Here is a 13717-nt window from a genome sequence, read left to right on the forward strand (position 1 = left end):
ATTGTTGGTAAAATTTTATAATATATAAACATCAAAAATTATTATATCAATGATTTTTATTTTTTTATTTACAAATTATTATATTATTACACATTTAATCCACATCGGCAGTGATACAATTATACTTAAAACAATCATTTTTTATAAATACATTTTTTCATTTAAATTACCATTGCATTTGAAATATTTCGAACCGGAAGTACCATTGTTTATTAATTTTAACATTAAAAAGAGAAAAAAAAGTATTTAATTTCTTTGGCAAATAATTTTCTACATGATTTTTATTTTTTTTTAAATTAAAATTTAATTAAAATAATTCATTTACTATTTAACAATATTATAATGGATAAAAAAAAATTGGAGATTCTTTTTTTTTAAATGCAATGATAATTATGATGGAGGAGTTGTACTGTCTGCTCGTAAATGAGACGGTGATGCTTCACTGTAAGCAATATCAAATACACTTTTTTTTTCTAACAATTGTTGATGTCGTAATCTTCCAGGAGCACAATTTTTATCAATATCATCATATTTATTATCTGACAATAGCTCAGATGATTCTTCAAATTGTTGAGGTGATAATTGAGGTGATTGATTTGATGATGATGGTGGATGAAGATAAAATGGTGCTGGTATTCTTTCAAAATTATATTCAGAATGCTGAATGAGGTAATGATATTTTGGCTGTGGTAATATACCACTTGTCATTGTTGATGATGTTGATGATTGAGGAGGTGGCAATTGTGGTGGTGGTGGTTTATCTGGTGCATATATTTCAATTACTGGCTCATTATTTTTATCACCTTCAGCTCGACGTAATTGTCTACCTTGTCGAATTATTGCTCTAAGTTGTTCAGATTCAATATTTATTAACGGCTTTATTTTTCTACGTAATTTTGGTGTTATTTCTGGTGTATGTATGTCAAATATTTTACGATCTTCTGGACTCATTTTTAACCATCTTTGACGTGTACTTTTACGTAACCATTTTGGTGGCTGTTCATCAATTTCATTATCAAATTTTTCCAATTTTTTACGTTCCATTTCTTCACGATTTTGTTTATACCATTCCATATAACGTGATTGAGCTTCTGTTAATTCTTCTTTTGTTATTTTATTTGGACTTTTAGATCTTTCACGTTTTTTTATATTATTATCTTCTGGCTTTAAATTCATTGAATCATTTTTTTTTAATTTTACATCTTTCAATGGCAAATCAATTGAATCATTTTTTTTTTCACAAATTATTTCATGCTTTTCTTTCAATGGTACCTTGTCATTGTCATTTTGAGGTGTTAATTTTATTATTTTATATTTTACTGTTGGTAATTTATCAACTTTAATTTTATCATTTTTTTTTTTATCCTCAATTTTTTCTGGTAAATTTTTCTTTTCATTTTTTAATTTATCATCTTGATCATTTGGTAATTTTTTTTTTTTTATACTAATTAATTTTTTTAATGGCTTATTTATATTATCATGTGAATTGATGATTTTTTTTTCACCTTCTTTCTTTTCTTTATCATCAGTGCTTATTAATTTCTCCATTGAATTTTTTTTCTCCGATAATTTAGATGGTTTTTGACGAGCTTTTAGATCAATCAAACTACTTTGTTTTGATATACTTGGTATTCTTGTGACACCACGACCAGTTGATGATTTAACAGGTACATCAATTTTTTTATCATCATTTTTATCAGTTGATTTTGTATTTTTTTTACTTGTTATTCTTTGACTATTTGATCTTTGTATTTTTTTTGTACTCTCTAATTTCATGGCCTTGCTGTTGTTATCTTTAAAAGCTGTCGTTTTTTTATCTGTTGATTTATTACTACTGCCTGTTGTACTGCTACTACTTGCCGTTGATTTTCTAGACTCATCAGAGCTATTTAGAGTAATTTTCTTCATCAAAGTTGATTCATCTGGAACATAAGTAGATCCATCATCATCATCATGTTTTTGTAATGTTGATTTTTTATTTTTAGATATTATTTCTACCTTATTTTGTTCCTCACTATTTATTTCTTCTTCATTCAGCTTCATTGAACTTTTATTAGCTTCTTCAGCTATTTTTTCTTTCATCATTTCTCCTGTATTTTCAGCTGTACTTGTTGTTGGCTCTTCAATTTTATTTACCAATAAAATAGATTCCATTTTTTCGAATGATTTTTCATCACCTGGCTCTGTCATAACAACGCTAATTATTTCTTCATTATTTTCCAAAGTTAAATCATCAGTTTTTAAATTTTTCATATCTTCAATGTCATCGTCAATTGACTGATCAAGTCTTATCAAGTGACGATGACGTGGTGTACCATATGGACGAGCTGTAAATGCAGTTTTTGTTGATGATTCACTTGACACATCACTGTCATCTTCAATGGTATCTGATGACTCAAATTTATTAACATCTTTATTTTCATATTTAACAGTACTTTTATCATCATCTAAAATTGGACTTGGTGATTGAATTTTTAATTCAGGAACTAAATTATTTGATTGTATTGATTCAGATGATCCATGGATATTTTTTTCTTCAACTGGTTGTCTTCTTGGAGAATTTAAAAATGATGTTTCACGAATTATTAAACTATTTTTTCTTGATGAAGAGCTTGATGAATTTAATGCTGGTACTTGATCGACATTTAGTAGAACATCTGGAGCATCAGAATTTTTTTCAACTGTCATTAATTCATCAGCTAAAAATGACTCTTCTTGTAAATTAATTTTAACTTGTGTTGATGTGTTGTTCATTGAAGTATCATCATCATTTTTTTTTTCAATTATATTTACATTTTCTAAGGCACTTTTTAATGTAGGCTCTTCTAAAATCAATACTTGTGAGTTTGCTGGTAAAATGTCGACAGGTGATACTGATTCAACTGCTGCTTTTTGTTTTTCTGTATTTTCAACAATTGACATTTTATTTATTTCCGAAACAAATTGATTTTCTGTACGATGTTCAAGAGACTCCACTGAAATCATAATCTCCTCGTCTTTTGGAATTTTTTCTTCTTCTTTTTCTTTGTCTAACAATTCTCGTATTGATTTTTTTTTCTTGCCAGTTAATTTTTCAATGCTGTCCTCAATTTTTACTACTATTTCACTACTTTCTTGTTTTATTGAATCTTTTGTTTTATCAATTACTAATTTTATATTTTTCATAATTTTTAAATCATCTGGATGATCATTTTTCTCTTCAGCAATTTCCTCAACATCATTTCCAATTTTTGAAATTACTTTTGTGCTTTTTTCCTTGACAGGATCTTCATTTTCAACAACGATTGATTTTATTTTTTCTGTTGTTTTTAAATCATCTGGATGATCTTTTTTTTCTTCTTGCTCTTTTGATAATTCAGTCGTTGATTTATTTTTTTCTCCAGTAATTTTTTCAATGCTTTCTTCAATTATTTTAGTACTTTTTTGCTTGACTGTATTTTTGGCATCATCAACAATTGATTTAACTTTTTCTATAATTTTTAAATCATTTTTTTCGACTATTTTTTCTGCTTCCAATGAAGTTTTTCGTTGCTCAGTTATTTTTTTAATATTGGCTTCAATTTTTGATACAACTTGGCTGCTTTCTTTTTTAATTGAATCCTTAGTTTCATCAATAATTGATTTTACTTTTTCTATAATTTTTAAATCATCACCATGTTTCTCTTCCTTTTCAAATGATTCTGTTATTGCTATATTTTTTTCTCCCGTAATTTTTTCAACACCATCTTTAATTTCCGAAATAATTTCAGTGCTTTTTTGTTCGACAATATCTTTAGCTTTATCACTCACTGTTTCTATTGTTTCTCCAATTTTTAAATCATCAAAATGATCCATTTTTTTCTCATTGGATAATTCTTTAATTAATTCATTTTTTTCTCCATTAATTTTTTCAATCTTATCTTCAATTTTTGTAATTACTTCAATGCTTTTTTGCTTGACAGTATCTTCAGCATCATCAACAATTGATTTAATTTTTTCTATAACTTTCGATTCATTTTTATCATCTATTTTTTCAACCTCCGATGATTTTTTTCTCTCCTCAGTAATTTTTTCGATTTTATCTTTAATTTCCATAACAACATCTTCACGTTTTTCTTCAATAGAATCTTTAGCTTCTTCAGCAATTAATTTTGCAAGCTCCAATGATTTTTTTCTGTCCTCAGTAATTTTTTCAATTTTATCTTTAATTTTCATAACAACATCTTCACGTTTTTCTTCAATAAAATCTTTAGCTTCTTCAGCAATTAATTTTGCATCATCTACAAAATTTGATTCATCAGATTGAGCTTTTTTCATCATTTCTTTAATACTCCCCATCACTGTCACTGCCGAATCCATTGATTTAATTGTCATCAAATCATCAGATTCTTTATCATCTAAATTTAAAGTTTCTCGATTGTCAATTTCCCCTTTTTGTTTTTCTAAATTTTCCATGTTTTGTACACTAGATTCTCCTGCTGAATTAATTTTTTCATCAACTGGTACTTCACCTTCTTGAACAACAGATTCCCTTGTCCCTGAAACTTTTGTATCAGACTCTTGGGATTTTAGAGCTCTTGTTGACATTGTATGAACAAAAGAAGCCGCCGAATAAAAAGATTTCATAGTCGATCCCTTGTCAACTGGTTCTTCATCAACTTCAGCTTCATTTTCTATTTTTTTTTCATTTTCTTTTGCTTCCTGACTATTTTTTCTGCTCAATTCTTCTGGAGAAATATATCCCAATGAGTCTTCTGTACTTCTTGAACTATCTTGAATTATTTTTTCTGGACTTGTCTCAGTGTCATCAAGCTTATCAGCACTTTCACTAGACATATTTACAGTTAATTTTTTTAATATTTCTTTTGTTGATCTTGATGCATTATCAATGTAATTTTTAATTCCCTTTTCACTTGGTTTATCTAATTTTTTTGACTCATCATAATCATCATGATTTTTCGTCAAACGAGCTGATTTTATTGGTGACATTTGTTTTTCTGATCCCGATTCATTGCTCCATGATTTTTTCTTTTTTTCTTTCATCTCAATTTTCTTTTGTCTTCGTAGCTTTGGATGAATTTCTTTTCCAATTTTCATTCTTATTTTTCCTCCATCTTTTTTGCTTGAATTTTTCCTCTGTAATTTTTCCATTATCTCTTCAATTTCTGAGCTTGCTGTACTTATTGATAATGCATGATTTTTTTTAGATTTTTCATCAGAAATTTTAACCTGTTCTTCTGAATTTGATGAATTTTCATATTTTAAATTTTCTACATTTTTTATTTCATTTATTTTTAAATTTTTATCATCCAAATTAATTTTTCCATTTTCTAATTTTAATTTGGAATTTTCATTATTTTCAATATCTTGTACTTTTTTATTATCAATTAATTTTGTTTTTAATTTTTTATGTAATTTATTAACTTCTTTTTTAATACTTTGCTGTAAACTATTATCATTATTTTCATTTTTATATTTATCAATATCTTCATTATCTTGAGAATTTGCACTGTCAATAAATTGTCTAGAAGACGCAGAAATATCTCCAGTTTCATCAAGTGAATCTGATATTTCTTTGAGAACTTCAGGTTCAATTTTTCTTGTATCTTTATTATCTCTTGTTTTTTTTCTAAATCCAATTTTTTGTTTTTCTATATACTGTCGATCTTCCTCTTGAATTGGTGATCTAATCCAAGATGTTCTTGTTCGTTTAACCTCATCATTGTATCTTTTTTTAAGCTTCAATTTTCTTCTGCCTCTAGCATCTTCCTCAGATTCTTCATTGTCACTTCGACTTCTAATTGGTTCAGTCTGTGTAGCAGCTGATTGATCAGTCTGTGTACCAGCTGCAACTTGTCCAGGTAAACTTTGAGTCTCCAAATAACTTGCTGAATCAATCAACCCACCAATTCTACCATCTCGTTCTAATAATATCCTCGTCAACAGTGCATTTTGTCGTGCAAGTTCAAAATCATGACCCACATAAGACTGAGCATTTAATGTCTTACTACTACCCATCTGCTCTTTCGTTCTATTCATCGATGTCTTTGCCATTGGAATCAACAGGCTCGTACTCGTCAAAATATCCTGTTGCATCTTTTGCTTAACACTTTTATCAATTTCATAATTTCCATGATTCATTATTAATCTCTGGACATCTGGACCAATCTCTTCAACATGTTGATCCAATTTATCAGGTATTATCAACACTTCTTGCTGTTGTATAAATGTTTTCTTTTGTCTTTGATGTGAATCCATACTTTGTCTTTCAACATCATGCACATCTTGAAACTCCTGACCACGTAATTTTTGATCTTCAATAAATCTACGTAACAATATATCTTTACCATCAACACGATGAACACTTGGATGATCATTTATAATAATTTCTGGATGTCTATGCATTGTTGCTGTTGTTTCATCAACTCCATCTCTCGTAACAAGTCTCATTATTTCTGTATTACCATCACGATAATAATGTTGATCACGTAATTGTTTAAATGAATCACGATTTTTATATGATCCTTTTTCAAATTCATGCTGACGCAATGAATCAATATCTCTTTGATCATAATAACGTGGTTTTTGCATTTCAATATCTTCAATATAAATTCTTTCTTGTTCATTGTAACGTTGTTCATACATTTGTAAATTATTATCACGATTATTTAAACGTAATGACATTGCTTTTTGTGGCTGATTTCTATCTCTGTAATCATGTACTCTTGCTACATCACCAGGTAGTGATGCTATTCCACCATTATTTCCATTACGACGATTAAATTGCCAGTATGTTCTTGCATCAGCACTCCATGCTTGTTTTTTTTCTTCCCATGTTCCTATAATTTATGTTAATTAAAAAATATAATCCATAGCAATCTAAATATATTGAAATTAATTCTACCTTCAATAACTGCTGGTGGACGACGATGAAGATGTCGTTTTGGTCTACCATCTGAACGTGCTATTATTGTTTCTGATGAATGAATTCTTCTTTTTCTTGGTGACATGTAAAAAGGACATCTTGGACATACACAACAAAGTATCAATCCAATTATTGTCAATAGTAATAATAATCCAAGTATCATCAACAGCCAAAATAACACTTTATTTTCAGCACGATAAACTATCTAAAATATTTTTAATTTAATACAATATTAATATGATAATTTTCATGATATTATTGTAGTTTTTTTACTTACAACTTCGTCAGATTGTACAGTTGTTATTGGTTTATTTGAATTAACTGTGATATTGATATTTTTTGCTATTGGTATTTCCATACTTTCATTCGACATGTCACCATGAATAACATTGACACCATTCGCTTCAAGAACAGCACGAATTTTATCAATATCAACTAATGAATTTTCACTTGTTAATTGTTCAACACGAGCAATGACAATACTCCTAGATTAATTTTTCATAAATATTATATTTTCGATTTTGAAATTAGTATTTTAGTTGGTTACCTTTTTACACCATCTGTAGTTGGTGGTGCATTTGGAAAATTATTTGGAAGACTTCCTGATACATATGGCTCAATTGATTCAACAGTTATTTTACCACCAGTTATTGTCTCAAGAGTATTTGCTAATTTTGAACGATCTGGATGTTCACCTGGTACAACAAACATTACTTTTCTTGATCCAGCCAAGGGATTTACAATAATATTTATTACTGTTGTTGTTGATAAATGTGGTACACCTAAAAATTAATTTTTAATTATTTATATTATTGTTTTCAATGCACATGATATATTTTTTTATTACCCAAATCATATGCTCTTGCAGTTAATGTATAAAGAATATTTTTATCATCTCTTTTTTTACGATCTAACAATTTTGTTATATTTTTATTATTATTATCTATATTAACTATGTTTTTTTGATTATCCGTTGATATTTTTCTATGATTATTATGTCTCGTATATCGAATTTTAGTTATTTGTTTACGTAAAGTTAATTCTCCAGTTTCTTCATTTAAAAAAAATTGATTATCATAATTTCCTTGAATTAATTCATAGCGCACAATATTATTTGGTGGCTCAGCATCAGCATCAAATGCCTAAAATTATATAAAATAATCAAAAAAATATCTCAATTATTAAGCTCTATTTATTGTTAATTAAATAAATTAAAAAATTTTATTTTACTTTGATAAATGCAGGTGTAGAAAAATTAGTTAAATCCATATTTAAAATAAATTGATAATTATCTTTTTCAAATACTGGAGGATTGTCATTGACATCTAGCAAATTAACAATAAAAGAAACAGTTCCTCTTAAGCCTTTGCCATCTTCATCTCTAGCTTCAATTGTAAGTTGAAGTTGTGCTGTCATTTCACGATCTAATAAATTTGTTCCCATTGCAATAGTAATAACTCCAGTTACTGGATTTATCAAAAATGCTTCAGCTCCAGCTCCAATTATTCTTGTATATTGAATCCTTCCAAATAAACCAGTATCTTTATCTGTTGCATGTACTTGTAGCACTCTACTTCCAGCAGTTATATTTTCTGATACAGTTATTTCATATTTTTTTTCTTGAAATTCAGGAGGATTGTCATTGACATCTCGTAAAAATATTGTAACTGGTACAGAGGTTGATAAATTTGTTGCTGGACCAACTTCTTGAGCAATTATCTGATGAAAAAAATAAATTATTAAATTAACAATGTATTGTTTAAATAATTAATTTATAAATACCTTGAATATCAAACTTTTGTGAAGTTCATAATCAATCAGGGAATTATCTCTGACTGTTAAAATAAATTTAACTGATCTTTCAGCAACTGTTGGATTTATTTCAAACGTTCCATTATTATTGCCAAGTTTTAGCGCAAATACACCAGCTTTTCCAATATCTTCATCACTAACTTTTGTTGAATATGGCTCGGTAAATATTATTGTTGTTCCAGGCTCAGCATTTTCATCCATCCAAGCGACATAACTATTTTTTTTTTCAACAATAAACAAGGATTAATATTGAGGTGTTAATTATTTTTTAATATTATTTTTATGGATGATAATTTCGGTACCAACTTATCGTTATCAAATGATGGTGGACTATTTCCTGGTTCACCAAGAAGTAGCCCAACTTCAACTACTGTTGCTTGGGCTGGTGGCTCATCACTTGATCTTCGTATTTCTTCAGCAACAATACTCAGTACAATTGGTGCACCAACGTGAGTTATTTTTGTTAACTCTTCCAGTGGTCTTGCAAGAATTACTTCACCTGTTAATCATTTAATTATTATCAATTTTCAAGCGTATTATTTTTTTAAAAAATATAAAAATAACTGATTTTTATTAGGTTTATTTATCAAATTATTTGACTGTAATTTAGAAATTATTTATGACTCATAGTAACTGTATTTTTCCTTGCACATAAATGTTATAAAAAAAGAGGAAAAAAAATTTATAAAAATTGTTATTTATCAATGCAACTACGGAATAATTTTATTCAATTTTTAAAAATCGAACATCAAGTTATTTAAATTTTTAAAAGTCATTTAAAAATTCCTATAATTAAAAATTTATTGAATGCCTCTTTGACAACAATTAAAAACAAAAATTAAAATTAAAATCATCTGTTATATATTACCATAACTTTGATAGTAATTATATTCAAAAAATAAATTAATTTCCATTATTCTAATTTACAAAATTCAATTATTAAAATTGAAAATAATAATCTCCCATTAATTTTATAATTAAAAACGTTTTAAAAATTTATTTCCTCATAAATCAATAGCAGTATAATTTTACATTAAATTGAATATTCAATTATCAAGCTCAATGTTCCAGCAACAATATAAAATTCTTTGTTAAATTTAAAAAAAAAAAAAAAAAAAGTATTTAAAGTCTGCGACGATTGCATGCGTCTTAGAAACGTGAGATTAAAATCAAAAGTTCTTAACAAATGGCAGGACTAGCTAGATCGATACTAAGTCCACTCTAGATTTTTTTTTTTTTTTTTCTTTTTATTTGTATTTTTTTTTATGTCTCCCAGTGTAACGATAACCATACACCACTATGAGTCACTTTCACCAACTCAAGTATATTATTGACTTTTTTATTTCATTTTTTATTTGATAAAATTACAGTGATTCGACAAACCTGTAGACTCTGATATATTGAAAAATATAGTGAATGGATTTCCTTCAGATACAAGACCATAAGTTACTTCACGTGGTACACCTTTGTCACCGTCTTCAGCATGCACCCTCAGAATAACATCCCCCTTTAAATAATAAAAATAATCAAAATATAAATTATTTATTTTTCATGATAATGCATTGTCATGATTGATAATGAATTTGTCATATATTTTTTTTTGTTTACATACAGGTTGTATTGTGTTATTAATTTTTGTTAGTGGTGGAGCAAGTGTAAATATTGGAGGTACATCCTGAACATCCTGGACAATCACAACAAGATGAAGACCAGCAATATTTCTTGTGTCTTTATGTGGCTCAGTGTATGGATCCTAAAAATCAATTATCCATTTGTTAGTATTTTATTTTTTATTATTTAATAATAATTACTTACTGTCGCGTAAATTGTTAATGTATGCATTGTTTGGGTTTCGAAATCTAATTCACCAGTAAGTGTTATTATTCCACGAGTTTGTGCTGGTGTTTGTCTTTGTTTTATTGTAAACAATTCTTTTGGTTGCTGTAAAAAATTAATAAATGTATTTTTAAAATTGCTATGAAATAATATCGACGAGACAATTCTTTTTTTTTGTTGAAAGACATTTACCCATAGCTCAATGTAAACTGGCTTTCCACTCCAAGGATTCGATCTCACCAATACATAGTCCAATTCTTTACCCGGTTTTGCATTCTAAATTGACAAAAAAAAAAATTAAATTAAATTTGATGGAGCATAACAATTATCATGTATATTTAAACTTGAATGGAATGTCCAAGTGGTACATTGATTCATCATGATTAGATAAATTTTTAAGTGCAATTTGTTGCTGTTTAGTTGAATAAATTTTGAGCCATACCTCTGGTACCATAATGAGTGCTGGTATATGTGGAAATATTTTATCCCGTTGTGTGGTTGCATTGGTAACAGAAATAGTTGCTTGCATTGAATTTGAATCACCCTTTGAATCTCTAACTCTAACAGCAAAATCATGAAATCTTCCGGCAATCAGTCTTTTTGTTAATATTACATTTGCCGAGCATACTTTGTTGTACAATGTACATGGTAAATTTTCTATTCTCACAACAGGTGTTACAGTTGCTTTAAAAATAAACCAAACAATTTATTTAACATTAAACAATTAATAAATATTTTAGAATTGAAAATAGAACAAATATTAACCAGTTATTTCAAAGACCAGTGGAAAATCTGTGTCTTGATCTGTTGCACGTAAACGAAATATAACAGAATCTACTTCTGCATCTGCTGGAACAAGTACCAATCCCATGTCTGTTGATGAATCGAATCTTGGACGTGCACATGTTGCAATATCCACAATAATCAAGATAATTATTATCGAAAAATTCCAACATTTCTCTGATGGCATTCTGTCAAAATAAAATCAATAAATTTACAAATTTTTTATTATTTATTTGGTGGTCAATGGCTTCGATTGCGTGATAGAGCAAATAACAATTTTTATTTTTTTATTCCTCATTTGTAAATTATTATTTCAACGAGTTTGCAAATTGAATTTCGATACACAATTCGATAGAAAAAAATTTCTTCAACGAAAAATTTCAATGTTAATATTAAAATAAAAAATTGACCAATTTGGGTCATTTTATTTTTAAAAAAGAAAATAAATTTTAATCGATATTTTCTTTATATTTTACCTATAAAAATATCGAGGTCCGATGAACTGGTGAAGGGTGCGTGCTTTGTGAATTATTAACACCGAACAATATTTATATGAGTCATTGAAATCATCAAGATCAAAACTGGACATACTATTAAATTTGAAGAAAATATTTTTTATATTTATTTCAAGAATTTAGGGGAAAATTAATGTTTATTATTATTTATTTTTTTTATTATTTTTTGGATTAACTTCCGGCTTTGGGGAATAGTTATCGGAAGGAAATAGAAACCTACAATTTATGTCGCACGATGATTTTGCAAGCCGATAAAGTTCTTTATATATATTGATTTTATAATCATGAAAATGGGGTCGGACCTATTCATTATACCGACACATTTATCTGACACGAGTGCAAGAAGAAATATATTTTTTTTATAATTTTGTTTATTCGTCAATCGTCACGGTTTGTTTTGTAATATTTACGCAATTGTATTAACAAATTGCACTTGTGAAAAATTACTCAGGTTTTATTGCTTTTAGTTTTTTTGTATATTACAGCAATAGGAATTGCATTTGATTAATTTTTTTCATTTTGTATTTATATTTTATTTTTTTTTTCGTGTTTAACTGAAGGTACTTTGATGTCCTCCACGTGTGAATTGAGATCGATGCGTGACTTAGAATCGGGTCAGATCACATCAGCATACACAACTTCAACGGTCAACAATTATTATTATTTTTTTTTTTCAAATATTTTATAGTAAAAAAATAATAATAAAAGTAAATATTTTAAATTTATTATGGGTTTAATAATGAGGTTTAAAATTAGTCGAAATTAAATTGATTGAAAAAATTATTGAACGATTGGTTTGAATTTTAGGGAATATTGTACTTAATATAGTCAACAATTACTATTTTTTTTTTTCTCAAATATTTGACATTAAAATAGACATAAAAGCGAAGAAAAAAATATTAATAAACTTAATTATTATAAATTAATTGAGAGTACAATAATAAGTAAAATTAATTTGATAAAAAAAAATTATTCAACGATTGGTTTTAAAATTGGTAAATAATATTTTTAATAATCAACAATTATTAATTTTTTTTTGCTCAAATATTATAGATTAATTAAAAAATCTATAATAAATAATTAAAAAATTTACTAATCAAAATATAAATAAAATTAAATAAATTATTATGAAAATTATGAAAAAAAAATTAATATTTTTGCTTTTCAAATTTTCCGTTATTAAAATAATATTAAAAAAAAAAAATCTAACAAACTAAAATATTGAAAATTAATTAAAACCATAACATTAAATAATTAATAAATCAATTTACTAAATTTTAAAAATAATAAAAATTACCTAAAAATAAAAAAATAAAAATATATTTTTAAATTTACCTGTTTTTGACAATTTAAATTTCAGACATGTCCTTGTTATCCTTAATTAAATAATCACAATAAAAAAATTACACCAAACATTATAAACACTTATCAATCAAAAAAATCAAATAAAAAAAATTTCACAACAATAAATCCACCCGTTAATTTACAATTCACAAAACAATATTTAAAAAAAAAAAAAAAAAAACTTCAAGTTTTTTAAATTTGGTAAAAAAAAAAAAAAAGTTTACAAATTTATTGAAATATATTTATTTTTTGATGGTGTCATTCTCGAGTACCGTGACTTTTCAAGTAGCACGTGGTTATGAGAATAAAGTTGTGGTATGTAAAAAAAGGGGTTGTCGCAGTATTGGACTATTTGGTCAACCCCTCGACGCCGACGCCCGGCATCATCACGTGGATTTCCATGTATTAACGTCACAATACAACTACCTAGTGTACACCAAGTCGTTAAAATATTATTTTCTTATATTTAAAAGTAGAAGGGATAAGTTGATAGTGATGGGGTCGTGGTAATGGTGGTTAGCCA

General features: G+C 27.0%; 1 protein-coding gene across 1 annotated transcript; it reads right to left on the reverse strand.

The window, feature by feature from the left end:
* Positions 1 to 390: 390 nt before the first annotated feature.
* On the reverse strand, positions 391 to 13237 carry LOC122849348 (cadherin-86C-like). Its single transcript, XM_044148040.1, is given in 22 exon segments — positions 391 to 1160; positions 1722 to 1922; positions 2016 to 2394; positions 2635 to 2900; positions 2958 to 3128; positions 4209 to 5216; positions 5418 to 6818; positions 6884 to 7109; positions 7182 to 7389; positions 7452 to 7686; positions 7752 to 7830; positions 7876 to 8046; positions 8135 to 8623; positions 8687 to 8930; positions 9023 to 9215; positions 10100 to 10223; positions 10329 to 10469; positions 10532 to 10657; positions 10745 to 10828; positions 10995 to 11224; positions 11303 to 11523; positions 13186 to 13237. Coding segments are annotated over 21 exon segments (6966 nt in total). The 5' UTR covers position 11523; positions 13186 to 13237.
* Between the last annotated feature and the right edge of the window lie 480 nt (positions 13238 to 13717).

This window comes from Aphidius gifuensis, linkage group LG2 (assembly GCF_014905175.1).
Source record: "Aphidius gifuensis isolate YNYX2018 linkage group LG2, ASM1490517v1, whole genome shotgun sequence".
NCBI classification, from domain to species: Eukaryota; Metazoa; Arthropoda; class Insecta; order Hymenoptera; family Braconidae; genus Aphidius; species Aphidius gifuensis.